This window comes from Rhincodon typus, chromosome 15 (genome assembly GCF_021869965.1).
Source record: "Rhincodon typus isolate 14 chromosome 15, sRhiTyp1.1, whole genome shotgun sequence".
In the NCBI taxonomy this organism is placed as follows: domain Eukaryota; kingdom Metazoa; phylum Chordata; class Chondrichthyes; order Orectolobiformes; family Rhincodontidae; genus Rhincodon; species Rhincodon typus.
In genome coordinates this window covers 51,867,468-51,895,208 of record NC_063346.1, presented here as the reverse complement: position 1 = coordinate 51,895,208, position 27,741 = coordinate 51,867,468, and the positions used below count along the sequence as shown (strand labels likewise).

At 41.8% G+C, this 27,741-nt stretch overlaps 2 protein-coding genes across 8 annotated transcripts in view; one reads left to right on the top strand and one right to left on the bottom strand.

Annotated features, from left to right (window-relative positions):
* Positions 1–10,561, bottom strand: part of LOC109915552 (mixed lineage kinase domain-like protein) — a 56,706-nt gene extending 46,145 nt beyond the window's left edge. Inside the window, exon 1 of one of the 5 annotated variants that reach the window (XR_007263806.1) lies at positions 9,309–10,561. Coding sequence is in view for 1 of the 5 variants with exons in the window: in XM_048605915.1 (XP_048461872.1) it covers positions 9,309–9,357 (49 nt within the window). In the remaining 4 variants the exon portion in view is untranslated. Of the gene's footprint in view, positions 1–5,205; positions 5,604–9,308 lie in introns of those variants that run through there. The other 4 variants (XR_007263807.1, XM_048605915.1, XM_048605916.1 and 1 more) reach the window with 4 other exon arrangements.
* wdr59 (WD repeat domain 59) overlaps positions 10,542–27,741 on the top strand; it is a 37,659-nt gene continuing 20,459 nt past the window's right edge. For all 3 annotated transcript variants that reach the window (XM_048605914.1, XM_048605913.1, XM_048605911.1), the window contains exons 1-6: positions 10,542–10,710; positions 17,198–17,247; positions 18,864–18,999; positions 22,751–22,836; positions 25,126–25,206; positions 27,389–27,426. In XM_048605914.1, coding sequence (XP_048461871.1) covers positions 10,657–10,710; positions 17,198–17,247; positions 18,864–18,999; positions 22,751–22,836; positions 25,126–25,206; positions 27,389–27,426 — 445 coding nt within the window. In that variant the 5' untranslated portion in view covers positions 10,542–10,656. The remainder of the gene's footprint in view (positions 10,711–17,197; positions 17,248–18,863; positions 19,000–22,750; positions 22,837–25,125; positions 25,207–27,388; positions 27,427–27,741) is intronic.

Below are 27,741 nucleotides of genomic sequence, written 5' to 3'. Positions count from 1 at the left end.
ATTAAACTCCTTCTGCAACTCCTCAGCCCATTGACCCATCTGATTAATGTCCGTTGTGCTTTGAAGTAACCTACTTCACTGTCCCCTACACTATCAATTTTGGTGTCATCTGCAAACTTACTAACCATACTTCCTATATTCAATTCCCGACCCTATCCGTGTCAACAAAATAAATAATGCACGTATTACAATCGTTAGCATAAACAATCAGTAATTCCTTAATAATCTGATCATATGTGAAGCCCAGGAGCAGCTAAGATTCTTAGAAGTTCTTAGAATCCCTACAGTTGGTGGCGAACCTCCAAAGTGCATCTCACGCACACTCATCCCCTACCCTATCCCCGGAACCCTGCATTTCCCTTGGCTAATCTACCAGCCTGCACATCCCTGGACACTATGGGCAATTTAGCATGGCCAATCCACCTAGCCTGCACATCTTTGGACTGTGGGAAGAAACTGGAGTCCCCGGAGGAAATCCACGCAGACACAGAGAGAACATACAAACTCCACACGGACAGTTGCCCGATAGTGGAATCAAACCAGGATTCCTGGTGTTTTCTTAATTCTCTTATGACTGCTCTTCTCTGGTGCTCCCCATTTGTTGCCAACTGCAGTGGAGGCAGATTCTTGACCAAGCAACACTGCCGCCCGCGATGACCTTGGTGTTGCCTGAGGCCTGGAAAATCTGACATGCTGAGGGGTTCCTGCATGGATGATCCTCTGCCCCTAAAATGTGCATTTGGACTTCCTGGCTGGCCAGAGAATAAGAAAGACCAGTGGAGACTGAAGGTGCTAGTTCTCTTCTCACACTGCTTCAGCTCCTTGGACGTCAGAGACAAGACAATGGCATGCAAGCATTTCCAGCAACCACAGACTGGTCTCCTGCATTTGCTTCTTGGAGACAAAGCAATTTTCTTGCTGGAGGTGATCTTGCAATGCAGACCAGAGGGAGATTAATGTTTCAACAAAGTTCTGTAGCTTGGGTTGTGGTTGGAGTTGTTGGTTGGTTCGCGAGCTGACTGGTTTTCATGCAAATGTTTTGTCTCTCTTCTAGGTGGCATCGTCAGTGCCGTGTAGCCTCCATTGAAGTGTCGTTGTTCTGTCCCGCTCTGGATTTATATGGTCCGGTCTGTCATGGTGCGCAGCCTTGTTTCCAGTTTTGTAATGTAGTGATATGTATATGGGGTCTATTTCAACACGTTTGTTAATTGCAGCTCTCTGTTCTTTCTGGATTACCTGCAGGAGAAAACAGGAAGATCTCAGGACTTTGCCCTCCCAGCCCAACCCTCCAGAATCAGCTACTGTTAATTATTAACGATGCACAACGGAGGACAAAGGAACACCATTCTTCATTCTCACCAAATCTCCCCTGTGCCCAGACATAAGGCTATCTTTTTTTTTGTTTATTCATTTTGTGGGATATGGGTGTCACTGCCTGTCCAGCGTTTATTACTGCTCCAAGTTGCCCTTGAGAAGGTGGTGTTGAGCTGCCTTCTTGAACTGCTGCAGTCCACCTGCTGTGGACTGACCCACAATGCCATTAGGGAGGGATTTCTAGGATTTTGAACCAGCGACAGTGAAGGAACAGCGATATATATCCAAGTCTAGATGGTGAGTGGCTTGGAGGGGAACTTAAAATGGTGGTGTTCCCACATACTTGCTGCCCTTGTCCTTCGAGATGGAAGTGGTTGTGGGTTTGGAAGGTGCTCTCTGAAGATCTTTTGTGAATTTCTGCAGGGCATCTTGTAGATAGTACACACTGCTGCTACTAAGCATCGGTGGCGGAGGGAGTGAATGCTTGTGGATGTAGTGCCAATCAAGCGGGCTGCTTTGTCCTGCATGGTGTCAAACATCTTGAGTGTTGTTCAGGCTGCACCCATTCAGACAAGTGGGGAGTATTCCATTACACTCCTGACTTGTGCCTTTTAGATGGTGGACTGGCTCTGGTGTGTCGGGGGTGACTTCTGACTTGCTTCTGACCTGATCTTTTAGCCACCGCATTTCTGTGGTGAGTCCAGTGTCCTGGTCACAAACCACCTTGCAATTGCAGAAGATGCTACATTTACCAGTTTGCCTCCTCCCTTCTCACTATCCAAGGCCAGATCTAACTCCTAGGTGAAATAGTGATGAACCTGGATTCCATTCAATCCAGTCGACTGCATTTGCTGCTCACAATATAGTCTCCTTTGCACTGGGGAGACGAATCCAGAGTGGGTGTTGCTTTGCCAAACACCTACACTCTGACGGTGCGTGCTCGTTGGTCTCAAGGTATGATTGTTGCTTCAGGTGGATGGAGTAAGTGCAACAGGTCTCGGTTCAAATCCTGCTTGAGCCCTGACATTTTCTATTTATCTCCATTATGGGCGGCCCAGATGCTTCGTGGTTAGCACTGTTGCCTCTCAGCGCCAGGGACTCAGGTTCAATTCCTGCCTCGGGCGACTGCCTGTGTGGAGTTTGCACATTCTGCCCATGTCTGCATGGCTTTCTTCTGGGCATGCAGGTTTCCTCCCACAGTCCAAAGATGTGCAAGTTAGGTAATTTGGCCATGCTAAATTGCACATAGTGTCCAAGGACATGCAGGCTTGGTTGATGCGCCAAAGGAAATGCATGGTTGCAGGGATGGCATAGGCGGGTGGGTCTGGGTGGAATGCTCTTCAGAGGGTTGGTATGGACTCGATGGGCTGAATGGCCGACTTCCACACTGTTGGGACTCTATGTTTCTATAACTGTAAAAATTACTCGACCTTCCAATTGCCTGCCGCTTAGACACACCAACTGTGTTCCCATGCGAACATTTCTGTTTCAGGTCTGCTGCAGTGCTCCAGCAAAGCTCAATGCAAGCTGAACAAACAACACCTCATCTTCCCCTCGGCACCTCACTGCCTTCAGGACTTAACATTGAGTTTAAGAATTTCAGAGCATGAACACTTCCCTTCATGTCTCAGATCCAGTCCTGTTTGGCTTGCAAAAATGTCTCAGCACAGCTAACCCATTTTCAAGTACCCCCAGTCCCCATTATCACCCTCTTCTTCCATGGATAATTGTCAACAATCCCTTTGTGTGCTTCTCCTTTTTTCTCTCTATTTCTGGACATTGTCTCCGTCCATCTGTCTTATTCCTGTTGATGCGGAATGGAGGAACAAAGTATCAGTAATTTCAGCAAACTCACAATCACTACTGTGTGTGCAGTGGAAGACACAGGGAAATCATTCTTCGTGCTCATCCAAAGCTGCCACATGACCAGTCATTTGGTTACTCATCTGCTTGTGCCTGCATTCCTGTCTCACCATCCAAGATGGAATGTTTGGCATTGTGCCCTGCAGTTCCAGAACCTGCTCTGTCATGGGCTGTAGAACAGTGACAGATCAGAGCCAGATGCTGGCCCAGGCCCTTTTACATCATGGTCTCTCATCTTCAACAAAAACAGGTAAGAGAAACGATATAGTTATTTGATAATAAGAAGCACAAAGCCTGAGTGAGTTCCAGCCGAGCTGTTCATTGTGGGCCTCCTCCCAGCACAAACCCACATTGGACAGCCTGTTGCTTGTGGTCACATTATGGCTATTCAGCAAACACGTTGTTCTGATAATGCTTTACTTCTACAGGAGGTGTGACCAAGCACCCCGTCTAGAAACTCCTTCTATCCAGTATGTCAGAGTATCTCTAACATGAGCTTCAGCTTAATTACTCTGAGCCAGAGAGAGTTGAGGTGGAGATGTCTGCTGCAGATATATTAAGTCAGGTCAGTCTTGCTGTCAAAAAACTCACATTCTGCGGTGCAGTCACAGAGTATGCTATGTTTTTTTTCCTAATCTTCTCATGTGTGAATCACAAAAATCACATCTAAGTTCAGCAGGTAATAGGGAAGACAAACAATTTATATCATGGGGAATAGAGCATAACAGTAGGGATGTTTTGCTAAAACTAGACAAAACACAAGTCACACCACAGTTGGAATTCTGTGAACAGTCTTGGGCCTCTTATCTAAAAAGAAATTCACTGGTATTTGAGGCAGTCCAGAGAAAGTTCACCAGACTGACACTGGGTATCAAGGTGCTATCTGATGAGAAGAGGTTAAGTAGGTTGGGCCTGTATTCGTTGAAATTTAGAAGAATGGAAGGTGACCATATTGAAACATATAAGACTCTAAGGGAACTTGATGGGGTAGATATGGGGAAGTTGTTTACCCTTTGGGAGAATCTAGAACCAAAGAGCATAATCTCATAATAAGATCACACATTTAGTACAGAGATGAGGAGGAATTTCTTCTCTCAGAGGGTAGTGATCTGTGGAGTCTTTTATCACATAGGGCTGTTGAGGCTGGATCATTAAGTATATTCATGGCCAAGTTGGACAGATTTTTAATAATTAAGTGAAAGAAGGATTTTGGGGGAAAGGGCAGGAAAACGGAGTTAGGGATTATCAGATCAGCCATAATCTCATTGAATGGCAGAATGGACTTGATGGGCTAAATTGCCTACTTCTGCTCCTACATCTTATGCTCTGATGGTTTTATAACTTAGTCTGGATTATTTACACCTCGTTTTTATTTAAAGTTTTTCTTTCCTTTGTTTCAAAGACTCACTTGCATTAGACATTAAAAATCTGTATGACAAAGTTCAGTACTAATTATGGTTTATATAAACCACACAGGTATTGGAGGCAAAGAGCAGCATCGCATTCCCCCTCTGCATGGTATTCCCACTCTCAATTTCCCAAGGTGTACACTCTATTCTGACCATTCTCTGCATTGACATACATTTTTAAAAGAGCCATGCCCAAGTTAGAAATGGTAATTTAGCTTCCTGTTCACTGTAATCAGCCCCTATTCAGGCAATCACTTGTGACTGCTTGACAGTGAAGTCTCATTAACTTAGACAGTATTTTTAATGTTTTCAGTTAAACACAAAATGTTAAACTAAATTTCAATTTGAGAACTGTAAACACTCTGCTACAAACCACCTACCATGTTCTCAGAATTTAATCGCAACACAACTGTTAGAATAAAAACAGAAAGCACAACATCTGCAGTGACAGAAACAGAATTAACGTTTTGAGTCCAGTTGATTCTTCTTCCAAAGGCGTGTTCTGTTTCTCCACTATTTTCTGTTCTTATTTCCGAACTCCAACATCGACATTACTTTGCTTTTATGTGTCATTCTGATGAGTCTGGGCTGCACCCTTCCCAAGATCATTTTATCCTACCTGAAGTGCAGAGCCGAGAACTGAACAGAGTACTCTAGGTGTGGTCCAACCAAGGTTTCGACAAATATTTGGGTTAATTTGATCACTTTGTATTCAAAAGGCAGCACGGAACATTGTTATAATACTAGTTGATCGTATACTGGAAATGTCAGATCCCAGAATGAGTCAGCTCCCAGAATGAAACTTGATTTGAAAGACCATAAATTTTACTTCTCCTTTTATTTGCCGTGGAGATTAGTCATAGAGGCATACAGCATGGAAACTTACATTTCAGTCCAACTAGTCAATGCTAACCATGTTCCCAATCTAAAATAGTCCCACTTGCCTATGTTTGGCCTATAATCCCTTCAAACTTGCCTATTCACGTACTTATCCAAATGTCTTTTAAATATTATAACTCTACCTGCATCCACCATTTCCTCTGGCCATTCCACACACAAACCACTCTCCTTGTAAAAATGCTGCTCCTCATGTCTTTAAAACTTTCTCCTCTCACCTTAAAAATATGCCTCTGAGTTTTGAATTACTCCACCCTCAGGAAATGACCCTCGCTATTCACCTTACCTATGCCTCTCACGATTTTATAAACCTCTATAACATCACCCATCAACCTCCTACACTCACGTGAAAAAAGTCCCAGCCTAGCCAGCCTTTTTTTAATCAGTCAAACCCTCCATTTCTGGCAACATCCTGGTAAATCTTTCCTAAACCCCCTCCGATTGCATAATATCTTTCCTATAGGAGGATGACCAGAACTGTACACTGTACACCAGAATAGGCCTTACCAACATCCTGCAAAACCTCAACATGATGTCCCAACTCCTATAATCAAAGATCTGAGCAATGAAGGCAAGCATGCTAAATGCTTTCTTAGCTACCCTGTCTACCCGTGATTCAAATTTCAAAGAATGATATACCTGCACTCCTAGGTCTCTCTGTTCTGCAATACTACTCAGGGCCCTACCATTAATTGTATAAGTCCTGCCATTGTTTGTTTTACCAAAATGTAACACCTCACATTTATCCAAATTAAACTCCATCTTCCACTCCTCAGCCCAAGACTCAATTGATCAAGATCTCTTTGTAATCTTAAATAACTTTCTTCACTGTCCACAATACCACCAATTTTGGTGCCATTCACAAACTTACTAACTATGCTTCCCATATTCTTATCCAAATTGCTTATATAAATGACAAACAAAAGTGTTAATTCCCAGGGACTTGAAATAAAACCTGACAGTGTTTCCTTATTCCATCCATCGGCCACATCCATTGGACTGGCCCAAACTGAGATCTGTCAGTGACATTAGGTGAATGGTCGCACACGAGAGTGAGTCTTCCTCATCACAATTTTGCAAATGTTGAATTCAAAGTTTCCAGAAGACTTCAAAGCAATTAGATTTTTGTTTTCTTTTCACCTCGCACTAGCTTAGTTTTGTTGATATTAATGAGGATGGCTACATTTTCTAACATCTCTCAACAAAATGAAATGATACACAGCCCTCTCGCATTGAAGGAAGTGAAGCTGGCCTGTTAAGTTAAATGAGAGAGCGAGAGAGAGAGGATGCTATTTTGAGCTATTCTCTCCAACATTTTTTTTGCTTTAAAGAAAAGAAAGCCTGTTTTGCAGGAGAATCACTATTGTGGAGGAAGAACACCTTCAAAGGTCAGTCTACTGCTGTAGCTGAGGTCAGGGAGAACCTCCAAGTCTATCTACAGCACTGCATCCACACCTTCATTTCAGTCTGTTTCCAAGAGGCCACTTCTGGACAGCTGACATGTTCTCAGATGCTTCCTGAGACTGACCTGCAGGTAAAACTCAAAATTGCATTTGTTCTTCTACATTTGGCCTTAAATAACCATTAAGAGGGTCAACTGGTTTCCTGTTGCTTGCAGGTGGGTAGCTCTGCCACTTCCATTCCTGACCTTCTCCATTCCCTCCCCATCCTCTCCAACACCTTCTCCAGAAACATGGCCTGGAGGGGAAACTGATTCGTGACATAATATATTACAAGAAGCTGCCAATGTACGATTAACAAAAGAACACAAACATTTATTACGCAAAACAAAACAAAAACAACAAACTGTATATCACTAAACAAGAACAAGTGGAACGATCCCATTGCAAAGATCAGAAAAAAGGATTCATCCCTTTTATCTTAGCAATACCTTTACAGACATTTATAGAATCATAGTCATAGAATTGAACAGCACAGAAACAGGCCCTTCAGTCCAACTCGTCCATACTGACCAGATATCCTAAATTAATCTAGTCCAATTTGCCAGCATTTGGCCCATATCCCTCTAAACCCTTCCTATTCATATATCCATCCAAATGCCTTTTAAATGTTGTGATTCTACCACCTTCCACCACTTCTTCTGGCAGCTTATTCCATACACGTACCACACTTTGTGTAAAAAAGTTGCCCCTTAGGTCTCTTTTAAATCTTTCCCCCCTCACCTTAAATCTATGCCTACGAGTTTCGGACTCCCCTGGGAATAAAAAACTTGGCTATTCACCCTTTCCATGCTCCTCATGATTGTATAAACTTCTACAAGGTGACCCTCAGTCTCTGATGCTCCATTCAAACATTAATGAAAGGTTACTTCTATTTCCATTTTAAAAATTCTTCTTCAGCTGTTTTGTGATAATTAGCTTCCTTTCAGCAATTTGCTAATCATTCATAAGATGCCATTTTCTTCAGTAATGAATTTTCCTGAATCTCTTAACATAAACAGCTATCTCAACTTACTTGTTCTTATCATGGGTTCCCTAAACTAATTCCCTAAACAGTCTTGTACGATGTCTTCCTCTCTGACCCTTCCAGAGTCTTCTGCTTCTGTAGCTTTCTTGTCATTCACTTTTAAATACCTCAGAGAGTAGTGAGTCCATGGAATTCTCTGCCGCAAGTAACTGTTGGGGCCAAAACACTGAAAACTGAAGCAGATGTTGATATAGTTCTTGAGGCTAAAAGGCTTAAAAGAAAGAAAGTAGGAATAGGGTTTTCTGAAGAAGGGTCTAGGCCCGAAACGTTAGCTTTCCTGCTCCTCTGATGCTGCTTGGCCTGCTGTGTTCATCCAGCTCTACACCTTGTTATCTCAGATTCTCCAGCATCTGCAGTTCCTACTATCTAGGAATAGGGTACTTAGCTGGATGATCAGCATAATCATATTGAATGGTGGAGCAGGCTCAAAGGATCAAATGGCCCACTCCTATTCCTGTATTCTATGTTTCTGTGCAAACATTTCATCAACTAACTTCACTGGGTATCTGATGAAGGCATTTAACTCAAACCACATGACTTGTTTGAACTGATGTGCTTCATTCACTGGTCCAAATGACTTACTGACTTCTTTTAAAATAAGTAACTTAACAGAACTGAAACCACAAATCTATTTTATCATAAGTGACCATACAAAAATGGTCAGTTTCAGAGTAAAGTGATAAGATATACTATTGCACACAGCTTTTTAAAGTTTCAGAAAGCTTTAATCCTTAGACAATGAGTATTTTAACCTGAATTTGTATGTCAATGGAAAACATGTAACTGGAAATATTAATCTGAAGATGTCAGATGAATCCTTACTGCCTCTGTTCAACTCACATGAGAAGGTTCAAAGTTAATCAGATCCTCAAAATGTTGCTTATTTTTAACTCAAGTTTACTTTATGAAATTACATCAACTTGGCAGCATTTATACCTTTGCGGTACATCACTGAATAACTTTGTCAAAACCTCGTCTCAGTCAGCAACATCAGACACAATTAATTGTCATAAAATTAAACAATAAAAGAGATAAAGTTGCCATAGTCACAGCAGATCATACGGCTACTCTCTCACAAGAGAGAGATGATTGGTGATGGTTAACCTGACTCTCACCACGCCTAAATATTGTCTAAACCTTGTCTGTTTTAAGCAGAACAATCGTCTCGCTGGTTTACCACAAAACTGATGGTGATCATCCCTGCACTTACACTGTTCCTTCCTGATTTTGGCAGGTGTCCATTAAGCTACTTGAGATTTTTAACATGGTAAAAATGGATACAATACACCATTCCAACGATGATAAAACATTTCTCTTCATTTAATTTAAACTTATTACCTGTCAGGTGCTGTAATGGCAATCCTCTTCTAGCTTTGTCTTTGGACATTCTTTCCTCTCTTTATAAATGTCACTGCTCCACTCACTCCTGCTTCTATTCACCTGAGCCTAATTCTAGTCTGTACTTTTTTGATGCTTGTGACATTGTGCTGAGCAACCAAAGCAGCCCTGTTTCTTGGAGAGTATTTCTGGTCTCTTTCTTTGTTTGGTGATTAGGACTGTATTTGTTTGGCTCCAAAAGAATTACAGAATTGAAAGAGGTCTTTCAGCCCATCATGTCCATGCTGTTTTTTTGAAGCCAAAATTCATCTGCCAATCCTCTGTCTTGCATGTTCTTATTTTTCAGACATAATCAAATTCCATCTTGAATAACTTAGTTGAATCTTTCTCCACCACAATCTAAGGTAATGCTTTCCGAATCCTAATCATGTGAAAAACTTTCCTCATGTCGCCATTTCTTCTTTTGCCAAATACCTAAAATCTCTTTCGTTATTGAATATCTAAATACTTTCCCTCTCGATCTTCTCTTCAAGGAGACACAACTTCCCCAATCTGACATCAGAACAAGAACTCTTATAAACAAGAGCTGAAGTAGAAGCCTGATGTGCAGAGATTTGTCCATTCTTTGCCCTGCCCTCACCTACGAATGGATCAATTCTGATGACGTTGTAACAGTCTACTATTACAGCAATTTGATTTTTTGGAAATAAACTGGAAAATACTGGCAGAAACAAAATAACTCGGTTAACAGGTCACAATTGACTTTGAGTCTATGTACAGGACATTAGACAGTTGAAATGCACAAACGTTTCGAATGATAACGCGAATCTTGACGACAGTAGGGATGGAGAACAGGTAACAGTCAAGCAAAACACCCATACACATATCACCACTCCGAGCATCTCAGCAGAGTGGTGCTAAAAGCGAGCAGTCTCAATTTACCACGTTTGTTGCGGATGCTGCAGCCGATACTGTCATATCGGTCCCCGACTGGGATAATGATTATTATGTAGATAGCTGAGCATGCTTAAAGTTTGTAATGCCAATAATTTGGCTTTGTTTCCTTTGTCTGTATTGCACTTAACACTTCAAAGGAAAATACGGAGCTGAAAATATTCAGACTGGGTAGAGGATGAATGTTTAATTGAAGAGTAAGATCTTCAGACACTGTCAACGATTGATCGTTGCCACTAAAAGGAGATGAATCCACAGAAAGCCCAGCACTGACACACAGGTCTCCGCTCCCCGAGAGGACCAGGCCTGGGCAGGGCACGCGGGGCTGCGTCGGACGTCCTGTGCGGCGTGATGACGTAGTTTGTTGTTGTTGGTGCCCTACTCTGTTCCTGACATGGCGGCTCGCTGGAGCAGTGAGAATGTGGTGGTGGAGGTCAGGGACTCGCAGGTAACAACCTTGACCGGCAGCCGGGCCGCTGCCCGGGGCTTGGGGACCGATTTTGGCTCGCGCTGCCGTAGAGTAGTTGCCGGAATCTGCGGATTTGTCTTTGGCGGGGGCCTAAGCAACGTGAGCGCGCCTGCGCAGGACCAACGCGCATACTCCCCTTACTATAATCCTCTTACCTTGAAATAGAAACAGAAAGTGTTGGAGAAACTTCGCAGGCTCGGCACCATGTCTGGAGAGAGAGAAACAATTCATGTTTCGTGTCAAAATGACTCTCCGCCGTCCCCCTCATCGCCACTTAATTTCAAACTGTTCAAATAGTGCCTACTGCACTTCTACTTTGGTTAAGATCTGAAACCTGGCTCATTGAAGCTATTCTTGTTCGCGGTCCATTGATTAAAAATATCTATAAATGTGTTCAGACAAGTTTTGACACATCTCTGGAGCCTGTGGGAATTAGCTTCCGTCTTTTGGCCAATAGTTACGACACTACTACTCCGCCACAGGAGCTCCTACTAACCCTATTAAGTACTGAAGGAAGTTGCCGACTTATGTGTTCCAGTAGGCAACCTCTTGTGCTCATGTTTCCAATGTTGTTTTGTGTCGGGGAGACCAGGAGGATTGATCTGTGACTTCGTTGTGCATACTGTTTGAGAAAATGTTATGGAGTCTGTAGTCTGCAAGCTGTTTCAGTAAGGGGCCAGATAAGGGATGATGCAGAAGATTTAAAAAAAAGTTAATAGGCTTGGAGCACAGATTGGTTATAGCACCAAAAGAGGCCACTTTTGTGCCCATGCCAGCTGCAAGAGCAACTGATCCAGTCCCACTACCTTGCCTTTTTGCTGTAGCCCTGTATTTTTTTTTCTTGGGGGCAATGTACAGTTCTCTTTGAAAGCCATGATGGAATCTGCTTCCAGTGCATTTCAGATCCTAACCACTCGCTGCATAAACTGGTTTTCTTTCAATGAACTTTGGTTTTTCAGCTATTAAAAGCGATGGTGAGTCAGAGAGCAATGAGAGAAAAAAATTGAATATAATGACACCACATGATTTTAAAATTCTCCATCCACTCCTGTCTCAAACTTCTCTTCCTAAAGGTGAAAGAACACAACTTCTCCATCTATCCACAGATCTGAACTTGAACCCTGGAAATATATTTGTACACCATCTGGAATACCTTAATGTCCTTTCTAAAGGGTTACAGTTAAGAAACAATTGAGGTGTCATTACTAGACTAGACATATTCTGTAGGTCACCAACTTGTGGAAAAGATAGAAAGGAGCAGATTTACAAGAGAGGTATAAGAATTAGACAGTTGTTATGATGAGGGACTTGAATTACCTAAATACAAGTTAGGACAGTAGTGTAAAAGGCAGTGAGGGGCAAGAGTTTTAAGTGTTCAGGAACGTTTTGATGAGACTTATGGCTCTGGTCCATGGAGAAAAGAAGCACTGTTCAGCCACATGGTTCTTGGAAATCAAGTAAGCCAAATGGATCAAGTTGGGGAATATTTTGAGGGCAGTGATCATTGTATCACAAGATTTTGGATGGCTATGGAGAAGAACAAGGAAGAAACCAGAGTAAGAATCAATAACCAGAGGAAAAACAATTTTCGTGGGGTGAGAATGGAGCAATGGTTTGTGGACAATCCTGTTACTGAATCAGGGGCTGTCTTTAAAGAAAAGCGAACACCAACAAGGTATATTCTTATGAAGGGGAAAGGTTAAAACAAACAAATCTAAAGCTCCCAGATGAAGGATTAAGAGGAAGAAGAAGTGTGGTCTTGATAAATGTCAGGTGGTTAAAGAATTAACAATCAGGCTGAAATTAGAACGTTTAGAGGAGAAATACAAAAGCAAATCAAAAGTAATCTAAAAGACACAAAGACAGAAGTTGCTGGAAAAGCTCAGCAGGTCTGACAGCATCTGTGAAGAAAAACTTCACAGATGTTGCCAGACTTTTGCTGAACTTTTCCAGCAACTTCTGTTTTTGTTCCTGATTGACAGCATCCACAGTTCTTTTGGTAATCCAAAAGACCTTTAGGCCTATTTATAGGTAGAAGTTTGGTGAAATGAGTGATCAGTTGATTAAGATTTAGAGGGCACTGATTTAATGTAATTAGCAAAAGCAGCAATGGCAAAACAAGGAAAATCTTTTTAATGTGGTTAGGATCTGGAATTCTTCCCTGAAAGTGTAATGGGGTCAGGTTCAATCAAGGCATTCAAGAGGAAAACCGAATACTATCTGAAAAGGATGTACGTGCAGCACTATGGAGAGATGGCTGGGGAGTGGGACAAGCTGAATTCTTCCATCAAACAGCCAACACAGAGGGCTGAATGGTCTTATTAAATCACCATTTTGATTATGGTCGTTGGAGAATCAGGTATTCTCCTGAGAAGATAAGGTTGTGTGGAGATTTGATAGATGTGTTCAAAATTGTAATATGTCAGAACCATTATGTTCAGTTTGGTCTTTTAATTAGTATCTTGAAGGATTGCAAAGAGTTGAATGTATGTTGTCATTCATCCACCCACTGAAACTGAATCATAACAGTACAATGTAGGCTGATTACTTTAACGTCCAACTTGCATTGGTTACTGTACATGATCAAAGTGATCAATCAAAATATCAATTAATACTTTTTATTTTGTGGGATCAGTGTTGCTGGCAAGTCTGTCTCTTGGTTGTCCATCACTAAATGTTTTTGAAAGGTGTTGGTGAGTTGCGGCCTTGAATTGTTGCAGAAATTATTGGCAGAGGGACACTGACATTGCTGTTAGGAAGTGAGTTTTTTGACCGAGTGGCAGTGGAGCAACAACCATAAAGTTTCAAGCCAGAATATGTGTGACTGGGACGGGAACTTGTAGGTTGTGATGTTGCATATTGTGGGTTTGGATAGTGCTCTTGAAAGAACGTTGAGTTGCTGCAGTACATCTTGGTGGTGGTAGCCCAAGTATTTTGGTGGTGGTGGAGGGAGTGAATGTTGAAGTTGATGGATGTGTGTCAACTAAATACATTGCTTGACCTGGAAGATGTCAAGCTTCTCTAGTGTTGTTGGAGCTCACTCATCAGGCACGTGGAAAGTTTCCATCACACGCTTGATTTATGATTTATAGTCGATGTACAAACTGCTGGGAGCCTCAAGGTGAGTTAATTTGCACAACAGGCTAGGTGGATTGAATTATTAAGGCATATGTGATACTTGCCTTGATTAGACAAAGCATTAAATACAAGACCAGAGGAGGAGCTGTCTCGTACATTTGTTGGGGCATGGCTGGAGTACTGCATGCATTTCTAGTTTCCACACAGAATGATGGATGTGATTGCCCTGGAGAGGGTGCAGAGGAAATTCATCAGCATGTTGCTCAGGTTGGAGAGTTTTGGCTATGAAGAGAGGTTAGATAAACTGGATAAATTGCTTTACCCTGGATTTGTGGGGGAATACCTCATTGAGGTCAAAAAAATTATTTGGGGCATAGATAAGAAGAAACTTTCCCCACAGGAGGGAACAATAACTAGGGGTCATAGCTCTAAGGTAAAGGGCAGAACTTTTAGAAAGGATTTAAGAAAGCAATTTTTCACCCATTTGATGTGGGTGTCTGAAACACTGTAATATTACATTACATTGCTGATTTGTGCCTTGTAAATGGTGGAAAGGACATCATATCTTGGATATTGACTATATGGGATTCATTGGTTGTAGCTGTTGAATGTCAAGCCAGTAGTTTGTTTCTGCCTTGTTGGAAATGGCCATTTTATGGTGCCATGATCACTTTCCACTTTTCAGTACAAACCTGAATGTTATGCATATCTTGTTGCATTTGGATATGGATAGCTTCAGCATCTAAAAGGTTGCAAATGAATGGAAGGTTACTTGAAGCAACTGAAGCTGGTTTGGCCTAGGTCACTACCCTGAGAGACTACTCCAGTAGCTTACTTGATCTGAAGTGGTTGGGCTTCCATTAATTGTGGCTCTCGTACTTTATGCCTGGTATGACTTTGACCAGTGGAAATGTTTATCCCGATTCCCATTTACTTCAGTTTTGCTGTCACCTTGATGCTATGCCAAGTTCCTGCTGCTTTGATGTTAGATGCAGATCCTCTCCCCTCACATCTGGAATTCAGCTCTTTTCTCCATGTTGGGACGAAGGTGTTAATGAGCACTGCAGTTATTGGTCTTAGCAGAACTCAAACAAACATTGGTGAGAAGGTTATTGCTGAGTAAATACCACATAATTACAACTTTCATTACTTTGTAGTCTGATGAAATGGCATTTGGTCAGATTTGTTCTTTTGTTTGAGAATAGGGCATGGCAAACTTCCCAACGTTGTCTAGATGCCTTTGCTGTATCCATGAATAGAATTGACTGAAAATTGATATATATGATAATGAGAACTTGGGTGGAGGTGGAGTTGGATCACCAACATCATATTTCCAACTAAAATTGATTGGAAAAGTTTCTGCCTCAACTTTTTGCAATAATGTATTTGTCCCTATCATTGAAGATGGGGATGTTTTTGGAGCTGTTTTGTCTTGTTGTGGTTGGTTGGCTCGCTGAGCTGGTTCGTTGTTGTTCTGCAGACGTTTCATTACCTTGCTGGGTAACATCATCAGTGCAGCCTCTGATGAAGCACCGTTGTGTTTTCCTGCCTGGTTTTTAAACTCTGGAGTCCGTTGAGCTGGATTACCTCACTTCCAGTTTTCCTTCGCAATGGAGTGTATACAGGGTCGAGTTCAATGTGTTTGTTGATGGCTTTTTGTGTGGAGGACCACGCTTCTAGGAATTCCTGCGCCTGTCTCTGCTTTGCTTGTCCCAGGATCTTTGGTGTTTTGTCTGTTTAGTTACCGGATTACCCACCACTATTCATTAGTGAGACTGGTGAGACAAAGAGCTTTGGTCTGATTCTTAATTTGCTCTATCTCCTATAGTTTTACAGCGATTTTAGTTTGGTGTTGTAGCTTCGCAAAGTTGGCATCAAATTTTTAGTTAAACCTGGTGCTGATGCTGGTATTCTCTTGCAGCTCTCATTGAGCCGTTATTGATCCCTTTACCTGATGGAAATGATAAGGTGAGGGAGATACCGAGCCATGAGGTTGCAGATTGTGGTTATATTTGATTCTGCTGCCGCTGGTTGTTCACAGTGCCTATGGATACTTTATATTTGAACTGCTAGATCTGTTCTGAATCTAACCCATTTAACATAGTGGTAACACCACGTAATATGATCAAGGATGTCCTTGGTGTAATGATGGGTCTTGGGTCTCCACAAGAATTGTGCAATGGTCGTTCCTCCCAAAACTTTCATGTACCAGTATATCTTGTTCTGGTAGCTTAGTGAGACAAGGTCAAGGATGCTGTTTTCTACTTAGCTGCTGCAGGTATTGTTGGAATGTATGTCCTCCAGGATGATGCACATGTTCATGTTGAAAATGAAAGTCAAATATATATATTAAGAGCTGTTGCAAGGGAACAATTTTTGAATATAATGTCGGCTAGAGAGTGGAAACTACTGCACTGCAACAAACGTTATTGCTGGAGCCATGTTTCCCTGAATCCCTTCAAACGGGTGTTCTTATGTTATGATATGCCATTTAACATTAATCGCTAAAAGTTCATTACAATCACACAAAGTCCAAACAAACAGTTGGCCTCTAATAGCTTTGTGCATACTGTTGGAAACTACAGCTCCCTCTCCATAGCCACCTAGGTGAGAGATATTCGAAGAAGTATTTTTTAATCAGCCCATCCTAGGGGCTGTTATGGTACAATGGTGGTGTCCCTGCCCTGGACTGAGAGAACCAGGTTCAAGCCCCACCTGCTCCAGAGGTGTGTAATAACATATTTGAATCGGTTTAATTAGAAAAATAGGTTAAATTTTTTAAAAAATCAACCCGTCGAGGGCTCTTGTAATGCAGTGGTAGTGGCCCTACCAGTGAGCCAGAATGCCCAGGTTCAAGTCCCATCTACTCCAGAGATCAGGGAAAGGGAGACTACCACTGTGCCACAAGAGCCCTTGAGATAAATTTAAATATTTTCTAATTAACCTGTTCAGAAATGTTATTATACGCCTTGAGAGCAGATGGGATTTGAATTACCACTGTGCCATGTGAGCACTTGTTTGCCTGCTTAGCTTTAATTCCTAGGTATTTAACACCAATAATATCATTGGATGCTAACAATTAATTGTAACAATTTCACAAGCCTTTCATGTATTCAGGATGACAGCAGTCAACTTGATACAAGAGCACACATCCATAGTTTTAAATCTGTTATCTGTGGTGCTCTTCCTTGTACCCTTGCAGTTGGCTATCCAAATTGTATTCATTTGTTCAATCAACTGTTCATGTACTGTTGGAATTGTACAATGTAGAAATTTGCAAAGATGAAACAATTTTAACAGTAAGTAGATAAATTGTTTCCATGTTCACTGAGGTATCCTGATGTGCATCTGTTTAAAATGTTAATTTTTGACTTATTTTTCATATTAGGCAACTGCGATGTCTGTGAATTGTCATGGCCAGCTTGCGGTACTTTCTGGGTAAGCAGTTGTTCAGGGGTGTATGGTAACTTGAGTGTAAAGCATTTGTTAGTTTCTGTTTATGAATATGTCCTCAGCCTGGTTACCTATCATCCTGCTTGTTGTAACAGGGAACGCACAGAATCGCAAGCCAATACTTCATTCTACATGGGGCAGCACGGTGGCTCAGTGATTAGCACTGCTGTCTCACAGTGCCAGGGACCTGGTTTGATTCCAGCCTTGAGCGAATGTCTGTGCGGAGTTTGCACACACTCTCTGTGTCTATGTGGGCTTCCTCTTGAGTGCTCTGGATTCCTCCCGCAGTCCAAAGATATGCAGGTTGGGTGGATTGGCTCTGCTAAATTGCCCATAGTGTCCAGGGATATGCAGACTAGATGGATTATGGGAAATGCAGGGTTAGAGGGAAAGGGTAGGAGGGTGGGTCTGGGTGAGATCCTTTCCAGAGTGTCGGTGTGGACCCGATGGTCCGAATGGTCTGCTTCCACAATGTAAGGATTCTGTAGATTGCAGACCTATAACACTCTTGTCATTGGGTCAAGTTCAATGCACAGTTTCAAGTTTGCACATATGAGGAACTGCCTAGGGAATCTGTAATTGGGCTGTGCGTATCCTTTGAACAGCAGAAGGAAAGTGCTCGTTTCATTCACTTCCTGATTTTTCCTTTGAGTAGTGTACACTGTCTAATTCAATGGCCATTTGAAACTCTGAAGCCATTTTTTACTGAGAGATTGCTAACTACTGACTGAAGTGTAAATCAGTAGTGGGAGAAAAGGATATTGATAACTTGCATCTCATTTTAGGGGACAGTATCGTCATTGCTGTTTTGCAGCTCTCCGGCTGTTTCAGACAGCTGACAATGGGAAAGCAATTTCCCAGCTTCAGTCACTCAATGTGAGAGCACAGAGAATGTGTACACTTGGAAGGATTTGTTTTTAGTGTTGTGTGGTTGGAAGTGGCCTTTTAGCACAGAAATTACCATAACACCCATCCACGTTCATTTAAAAACTCCTCATACCTGTTATTATATCAGTGTTGATTTCTCTACTTCCTGCCTTGTGCTTTGGTTGTGATTAAAAAATGAAAGCTAAATTGTACTGAACTCTGTGTGGATGTAGTGCTCTGAAACTGTTGATAAGAATTCCCCAAAATCCTTTCACCCAGTTGTGATCAGGTCAGGAATCTGCAACTGTCCTTGACTGCCTTTGCCATGCTGAAGCAACTACTTGTGGCCAAGTGACACTCCTCATCCATTTGTATCTTTACCTTATGGGAGCAGTTTGAAACTGCTGCTCATTTTTGCAATAACCAATCAGAACAATATGTGCAGAAATTAGGAGCAGCAGGCTGTGTTCCACTACTTCACAGCAATGACAGGAGATGGCAATTTGTGCTGGAAATAATTTATATTGGCTATCTAAATTTCCAACAAGAGTGGGAAGATGCTTTGAGTGTTCAGCCGCTCCACCTACAGCAGCTGTGCTCATTAGAATACTTTAGGAACAGCCTTTCATGATGGGCTCGGGAGCTGGGAGTGCGCTTGGTGGAAAAAGAACAGATTGACGTTTTCTGAATGTGGCAGTATTAGTTTGTCACTGGAAATGTTTATTTCTTCACAGGCGCCGCTTCCTATATGTTATAAATTTAGATGCTCCTTCAGAAGTACCAAGAAAGGTTGCAAGACAAAGCAAATGGGACATTGGTGTAGTGCAGTGGAACCCCCATGAGACTTCTTCCCACTATTTTGCAGCTTCGGTAAGTATTAAATTGGGTTTTGCTTATTTTAAATCCTTGTTTGTAAGAGTAAACATAAAGTTATCATAAAATGCCTTTATTGTGGTTGGTTGGCTCGCCGAGCTGGTTTGTTGTTCCGCAGATGTTTCATTACCCTGCTGGGTAACATCATCAGTGCAGCCTCCAATGATGCCTTTATCTTCGTTTTTGAGATAAAAAAGGGCTGTAAATTTTGGAAATCTCAAAATTGAAAATCAAAAACATTGAAAATAAGAATTTGTTTGAATGATTGTGAGAAAGCTTGAATAGTGTTTTTGCTAATATGTTAAATAATGTTGAGAATAAACTTCAGGATGACAGACATGATGGTGAAATGTGCAGAAGCCTGGTGGATGGAGTTCAGTGTGGATTAGTGTGGTGCATTTCAGATTAGAATGGAGAAACAATATCTGTGGAGTTGCCTATCTGAGCTCATTCTTATTTTGAACAACTTTTCATTCAACTTGTCTCACTTTCTCCACGTCAAATGGATATATGCATTGGTCCCAGTTGTACGTGTCTCTTTGTGTGGAATGTGGAGTATTCCTTGATAGTGGCAGAATCAGTGACTGTAATACCATTGAATGTCAAGGAGCAGTGATTAGATCGGCTCTTAATGGTGATGGTCATAGCCTGGCGTTTGTGTGACAGGAATGTTACTTGCCACCTGTCAGCCCAAGCCTGCATATTGTCCAAATCTGGTTGCATTTGGACATGGACTGCTTCTGGATCTGAGGAATCACAAATGGTGCTGAGCGCTGTGCAAACATTGGCGAACATCCCCATTTCTGACCTTATGATAGAGGGAAGGTCATTGATGAAGCAGCTGAAGATGTTTGGGCCTGGGACACTATCTTGAGGAACTTCTGCAGAGATGTTCTGGAGCTGAGATGACTAACCTCCAACAACCACGACTATCTTCCTATGTGTCAGGCATGACTTCAACCAGCGGAGAGTTTGCCCTCGATGCCCATTGATTCCAGTTCTGCTAGGGTTCCTTGATGCCACACCTGGTTGAATGCAGCTGTGATATCAAGGTCTGTCACTCTCACTTCACCTCTGGAAGTCAGTTCTTTTGTTCATGTTTGAACCAAAGCTGTAATGCTGCTACAATGTGGTCTCCTTTACATTGGTGAGATCAAATGCAGACTGAGTAATCATTTTCAATGGGAATGACCCTAACCAGCCATGGTAACATTTCTGTCCTGGACATTCTACCATATTCCAACAAAGCTGAACGAAGGCTGGAGGGAAACACCTCATTTTCTTCTTAGGCACTTTACAGTCTCTAGGATTCAATACTGAGTTCTACAACTTCAGAGAATGACCCATGTTCTCCACTTATCATCCTTGGCCATGTTTTGCTTGGTTCTTGTTGGATTTGCTCTCAGCAGAGTGGATCCATGTTTTCCTTTCCCTAGCTAACATACATCTTTTGTTCATAGCTGTTGCCCTTTGATCACCATTACCACGGCTTTTGTCTCTTGCTCTCAGCACACTTGCTGTCTGTTCCACATGCTCCTCATTCTCCTCTGTCACTAGCATAAAAAAACAGAATTTTCTAGCTTCTTTGTGTGCCAATAAGAGGCATATTGGACTTGAAATGTGAACTCTGCTTCTCTTTGTACATTTGCTCCCAGACCTGCTGAGTTTCATAGAATCATAGAATCCCTACAATGTGGAAACCAGTCCACACCGACCCTTGGAGCATCCCATCCAGACCCATACCCCTATAACCACCTAATCAATACACTCCTGAACACTATGGGCAATTTAGCATGGCCAATCCACTGAGCCTGCACATCTTTGGACTGTGGGAGGAAACTGGAGCACCTGGAGGAAACCCACGCAGACACAGGGAGAATGTGCAAACTCCACACAGGCAGTCGCCTGAGGATGGAATCGAACCTGGGTCCCTGGTGCTGTGAGGCAGCTAACCACTGAGCCACCGTGCTGCCCCTTCAGCACTTTTTAGAATCATAGAATCCCTACGGTGTGGAAGCAGGCCATTTGGCCCATTGAGCCCACACCAGCCCTCTGGGTGGATAACTCTTCAGACCCACTTCCCTACCCTATCTGTGTAACCCTGCATTTCCCATGGCTAATCCACTTAGCCTGCACATCCCTAAACATTGTGTCCAGAGCTGCAGATATTTGGACTGTGGGAGGAAACTGGAGTACCCAGAGGAAATCCACGCAGACACTGGGAGAACATGCAAACTCCACACAATTGCCTAAGGATGGAATTGAACCTGGTCCCTGGAGCTCTGAGGCAGCAGTGCTAACCACTGAGCCACGATGTTGCCCTAGTTTTTGGTTTGAATTCAGTAGATTGCATGACTTTGAAGTGTAGATGAGCAGAAGCGACCTGGGTGTTCACATAAGCAAATTCTTAAAGATAGCAGGGCAATGGATAAAATGACTAAAAAAAATTGTAAGGTTTACCTGTGTTTGTAAAAAGAGGACTATAATTCAAAATCATCGCCAAATTGTTGAGTTATTGTAGAAAATGTTGAGCACCACACTTGTTGAATCTTGTAAAAGTGTTAGAAATAGTGCAGAGGACGTTTGTCAGGGATGACGGAATTCAGTTATGAGGAAGGGTTAGAAAAGTTAGAATTGTCTAACTTGGAACAGACAAAGTTAAGAGGTGATATTTGAGAGATTGGAGGAGGAGAGATTTTAAGAAAAACTATCCCTTTTGGGTGGATGGAAGACGGTGTGTGGGTGGTTGACATTTAGAGTTCATGAGGGAAAAGATCAAAGTGGAGATGAAATTTTTTTTTTTACAGTTCTTGGGATCTGGAATGCTCTGCCTGGAAAGATCACAAAAGATGATTTCATACTTTTTAATGCATGAATTACACAAATCCTGAAAGATGGGTTGTGGTGGGAGGGTTAGATGTTAGTGAAACTTTGCATGGTAGCTTTATCAAAGAGCTCAATAGCTGCCTTCTGTACTGAATATTTTTGATTCTTTGTTGGGTTGTGACCCTTAATCAGTTCTGGTATTTAAATGAATTTTGGCAGTTAGGCTGTAGATGTTGTAAAGTAAAAAAAAAAAATTGCTAAATTTTTATTGGCCATGTTGAAAAGAATGTATTATTTTCTCTTTCTAAATTTTAGTAGCGGAAAGATAAAATGTATTTGGAAAGAAAATACAATTGGCGGTCCATTGTTGGGTTCACAAATAGTGGTCATGGGTAGATAATGGAAATCCAGGTAAAGATACAAATGTTTTTTGCTGATAATGTAATATACTAGATAGATATATGTGTTTACTTCTGGACTTATTTAATGTACTATTTCATTTAACATAGGGATTGTGGTACTTTTGCTATAGAATGAAGTGTAGCAGTTGCTCGGGTGTCTGATCTGTGACCTTGTATTCACTTGCCTTTTTGTTTGAAGCATTTGAGAGTGATGCCATAACTATAATTCCATTATTTCAGTCAGTCTGTCAGATTCACTGCCCCAAGATGATTTCACATTTGCTACTTTTGGTGTTGGCATACCCTCTAATGTCTTTAGGTAAAACACACATGCAAATGGATAGTTTAAATTCACCTGGTGTTTTCAAATTAAACATCAATATCAATAAGTATAAATGTTTCGGCTTTGACACTTACAGGGGGCAAAGAGTGAGAATACAATGATTCAACTGACTGAGATAGTGTGGTGATGCAGGTTCTGTTTTGCAACTATTGAGGTCATATTTGGATGTGTATTTCAGTGTAACCAGCGAGTGGACCTGTACAAATGGCATGATGGAAATGGGGAGATCCACACTTCACTACAGGGTCATACTCGTGTTATAAGGTATTTTGTATAGAATTGTATCTCAGCATAAGTAATATGAATACGTTATGATGTCTTTCTTCTCAGTATTACAAATAATATTAAATAAATAACTCAATTTGAATTGAAGCAATTACTCAAACCCAGCACCAGGTTGCACGGAGACTCTGGAAAGAGAGCAGAGCTTAGAACTCTGTTACTTACTTTCTGTTCTTTTATTCCATTCTGTCAGACTGCTTCTTGGTGTTTTTTTCTATCTTTCCCGCAACAGTCATGTCTCTCGGTTCACTGAATCCTTCTGAAAGACAAGTCACCTGAGCACCCATTTTAGGCAGTTAGTCTTCAGATTTGATAACCCTTTGTATACATCATGGTCACTTAGCCTACAACTGCCCAGCTCTTATCTATTTCATTTTTTTTGGAAAGTCATCATAAAATACGTTTGAGAGGTACTTGAATCTGTCAGCTGCTCAGTTTCTGAGAGTCACATGAGAATGAACCTTAATTATATGATTGTGAAATTGGATGACCATTGTCATATTAATGTGCCCTGTTATTTTACTAGGACTAATTACCAGGACCACTTCTTTCCATCACTCAAAGTAAGTTAGGGCTCCTCCGATTGACCAACTGATAGGGACCTTATACCTCCAATCATCTGAAACAAATTCCCGACTTGTGTACATCTTCCTTTGATGTCTCTCCACCTGATTGGACTGTAGGCACTTGGCTCCATTCTTAGCGGTCTATATCAGAGCTAGGGAATTGTCATCAATGGTTTATTTTCTGGTGTCTCCAAGAATTTTTCCTTAGACCCTCTCTATATTTCACCTACATTCTGCTCTTTGGTGCTATCAACCAAGAACGTGCCAGTCTCTACATGTGTAATGATGAGATCTATGTCACCACCACCCCTTGAATAGACATGAGCAGAAATTTCCTCTAATTACATTTTTGGGAAGACTGAACCCATAATCTTTGGTCCCTGCCACAGGGCCTGGTCCCTTACCTCCGTTTCTTCTTCATGCCAACTGTCTGAGGCTGAACCAGATTTTTGGTTTGTGGATGAGTTTTTAAACACGTAGTCCCTGCTCAGACTTTCAGACTTTGATGTCATCCATCTGCTCCCTTGCCTTCGCTCTTCTGTTCCTGAAACACTCATCCATATCTTTTCTTTATTTCCCACAATTTGGGCGTTGCTGGTCAGGCCAGCTTTTGTTGTCCATCTCTGTTGCCCTTGAGCTGGCCTGTCTGCCATTTCAGTGGGCATTTAATATTGCAATGGGCCTTGAGTCACATATCGGTCAGATTCTGTAAGGCTGATGGATTTCCTTGATGAGCTGTGTGCGTTTTTACAATAACCAGTGGTTGTCATGTTCACCATTGCTGAGACATGGTTTATATTTCAAATTTCTTAACTGAGTTAAGATTCCATCAGTAGCCAACGTGGTATCTGCACTCATGCATTAACCTGGGTCTTTGGATTCTTTATCCAGTGATGATATCAGTATGCCACTATCTTCCCTTGACTTTTAAGGTGCTTGAATTTACCCTGCCGCATTCAACTGTGTAAATTTGAGGCCAACCAAACTTGACCTCAAACTCCATTTAGCTCTGCGCTGACTGCTCTATCCTGGCTCCTGATTAAACAGTACTACAATTTTAAAATTCTCATCTTTGTTTACAGTTTTGTCTACGTCTTGACCTTTCGAATTCCAATCACCTCTAGCCCTGCAACTCCTGATATATCTGAGCTCTGTTTGCAGCCTCTTGAGCATCCTAATGTTAATCACTTCACTGTGAGTTTCATCTGCTGCCTAAACCCTAACCTCTAGAATTCCCTGCACAAACCTCTCCACCTCTTCAGTTTGCTTTCTTCTTTCCAGCCACTCATTGAAACTTTTAGGCTTTTTGCCTCAATGTTGAGTGTGACACTATGTTATATTTTCTCTGACATGGTCTCTGTGGAACATTTTGGGATGTTTTATTATGTTCAAGGTACTCCATCAATATAGGTTACTTTGCAACCTGGGTGTTCAGGTCGTGATGAGAAAGGGTTATTCTCTTAGCATGGGATGAACATAATCTGAAAATATGTGAAGCAGAGTCATGAAATGAATGATTTGCCTGCTGCCAGAAGTAGTCTGCAACTGCGCTGAATGCAATTTTGATTGAATTCTATATATTGGTTTTAAGTTACCTGCTAGGGTGCATGTAGGATTCTTCTGTTTTCTACTGCTAGAGTTTTCTATTTGATCAGTAAACATGCACATGATCAGTTAAATTTTTCTTTTCTTGCCCTTGATTTAGTGATTTGGAGTGGTCGTTCTTTGAACCGGAGCTGCTTGGGACAAGCTCTGTTGACACATACATCTATATTTGGGATATAAAGTAAGTCCAGGGCTTTGGTCTGGGGGTGTTTGGCGTGTGATAAGTGTGGATTAAAATTTACAAAAGGGTGTCAGAAAAAGGGTAAGTATTTTTCTATATCTTGTAAATTACGAGCCTATAAACTAAGGAAAAACGCTTTGCTGAATTTGGTGCAAGAGGTATTAGTGCATTCACACAACTGTACTTAGAATTCCAATTAATTCATTGTAACAAAAGCATTTCAGGGTGTTTCTGAGGGAAATCTGAACTTTTGTGTTGTAAATATTGGGTGTGCTATTAATACGTAATTGGCCTGCCCATTGGAAGTGACTAGAGGTTGGCAGGTTAAGGATCAAATTCTTATCATGTAATCCAACAACACAGAAGGAAGACATTTGACCTAAATTCTTTGAAGCAGTTTTCCAATTAGACCAACACCTCTGCTCTTTCCCAAAAACCTGCTGCTTTTAATGTTTTGGTCGTAGATATTGCTCATCTTTTTTGCTAGCTTGGAGATTGATTCAAGGTTCACCTCTGTAAATTAATTCATTACATGCTAGTATTATAAATATTCAGCATGGTGCTCAGTTACGAGTACCGCAAGGATCTGTCCTGGGTCCTCTTCTATTTGTGATTTTTGTAAATGATTTGGATGAAGGAGTGGAAGAGTGGATTATCAAGTTCGCGGACGATATGAAGGTGGGTCGCGTTGTGGATAGTGTGGAGGGCTGTTCTAGGTTACAAAGGGACAATTGATAGGATGCGGAGCTGGGCTGAGAAGTGGCAGATGGAGTTTGACCCTGAAATGTGTGAGGTGATTCATTTTGGAAGGACAAACTTGAAAGCAGAATACAGGGTTAACGGAAAGATTCTTGGCAGTGTGGAGGAGCAGAGGGATCTTGGGGTTCCTGTCCACAGTTCCCTGAAAGCTGCCACCCAGCTGGATAGAATTGTTAAGAAGGCGTATGGTGTGATAGCTTTCATTAATAGAGGGATCGAGTTCAAGAGCCGTGAAGTTATGCTCCAGCTATACAAAAGCCTGGTTCGGCCACATCTGGAGTATTGCGTCCAGTTCTGGCCGCCTCATTACAGGAAAGATGTGGAGGCATTAGAAAAGGTGCAGAGGAGATTTACCAGGATGTTGCCTGGAACGGAGGGAAGGTCTTGCGAGGAAAGGTTGAGAGAGCTAGGGCTTTTCTCTTTAGAACAACGAAAGATGAGAGGTGACTTGATAGAGGTGTACAAAATGATCAGAGGTATAGATAGAGTAGACAGCCAGAGACTTTTTCCCAGGGTGGAGGTAGCTATTACGAGGGGGCATCGTTTTAAAGTGAGTGGAGGTAGATACAGGGGATTTGTCAGAGGTAGGTTCTTTACTCAGAGAGTGGTAGGGGCGTGGACTGCATTGCCTGAGAGGGTAGTGGAGTCGGCCTCATTAGGGGCATTTAATCGGCTGTTAGATAGGCATATGGATGATAGTATAAGGTGGGGGTGGAGGTTAGATAAACCTTAGGATTAGGGTAAAAGTTTGGCACAACATTGTGGGCTGGAGGGCCTGTACTCTGCTGTACTGTTCTAGGTTCTAGTACTGTTTTACAGGTTAAATTCTATAAGAGTTGAGATCATTCTCAGTTTCTGAGATAACATTGATACATGGATGTTTGAACTGCAGTCTTAATCTGCAAGTGCGAGTTCTTTCTATGAATGGAAAAATCCTTGAAGAGTTACCCATTCTTGAGAATCTGGCTGACCTAATCAAGTTTGAACCCTGTTGTAAATGGGCTAGGCTTACTTAACTTAGTGCCATGACCACTAGCATGCATGGAAGCCTGAAATCAACAAAGCGCCAAGTAGATATTAACCCATTCACAACTTGTGATCTTCTATCCAGTGTCCTCTTGACATAACTACATTTGTTCCGTGCTGATCATCCAGAGGAAACATTTTGTGAAAGTCATTGGGCAAATGCATTTCTTAGACTCTTTGTCAGATGAGTGAGATTTGGAGTTTTTTAATTACAGTGATGAATTTTTGTATACAAGGAAAGTGAGACAATTGTTGGCATAAAATGGGAATTTGAGTTTCTTATTTGCTTTTTTTCTCTTGGAGGCTTGAACATAACATACCATCAATTTAAACTGACTTCCATATTAAGTGTTACTGAGGTTAAGTTCCCCTTACCCAGTTTATTTCCCTTTTTTAGGGACACACGGAAGCCATCAGTGTCTCTATCTGCTGTAGGTGAGTAGTGTCTGTAATTGAAATAACCAAAGTGGCAGTGAAATTTGTTAAAGTTTACAGGTTCTGTTACAACTGGAGCTCACTCTTGTTCTCTTCAAGGTTAATTTAGATCAAGTTCACTGGATTGATATTCCATGTGAGGTGAAGCTGAGATTTCACTAGATCATTTAGCATTCACAAAACTGGTGAAGGACATTGTTTACCTTGGAGCTCTTTTGCCAATTAAGAATGTGTCCTCCCCATCCTACCCCTCCCCTCCCACACCCTCTCCCCCCCCCCCCCCCCAAACAGCCCCCCCCCCCACACCCCCCTCCC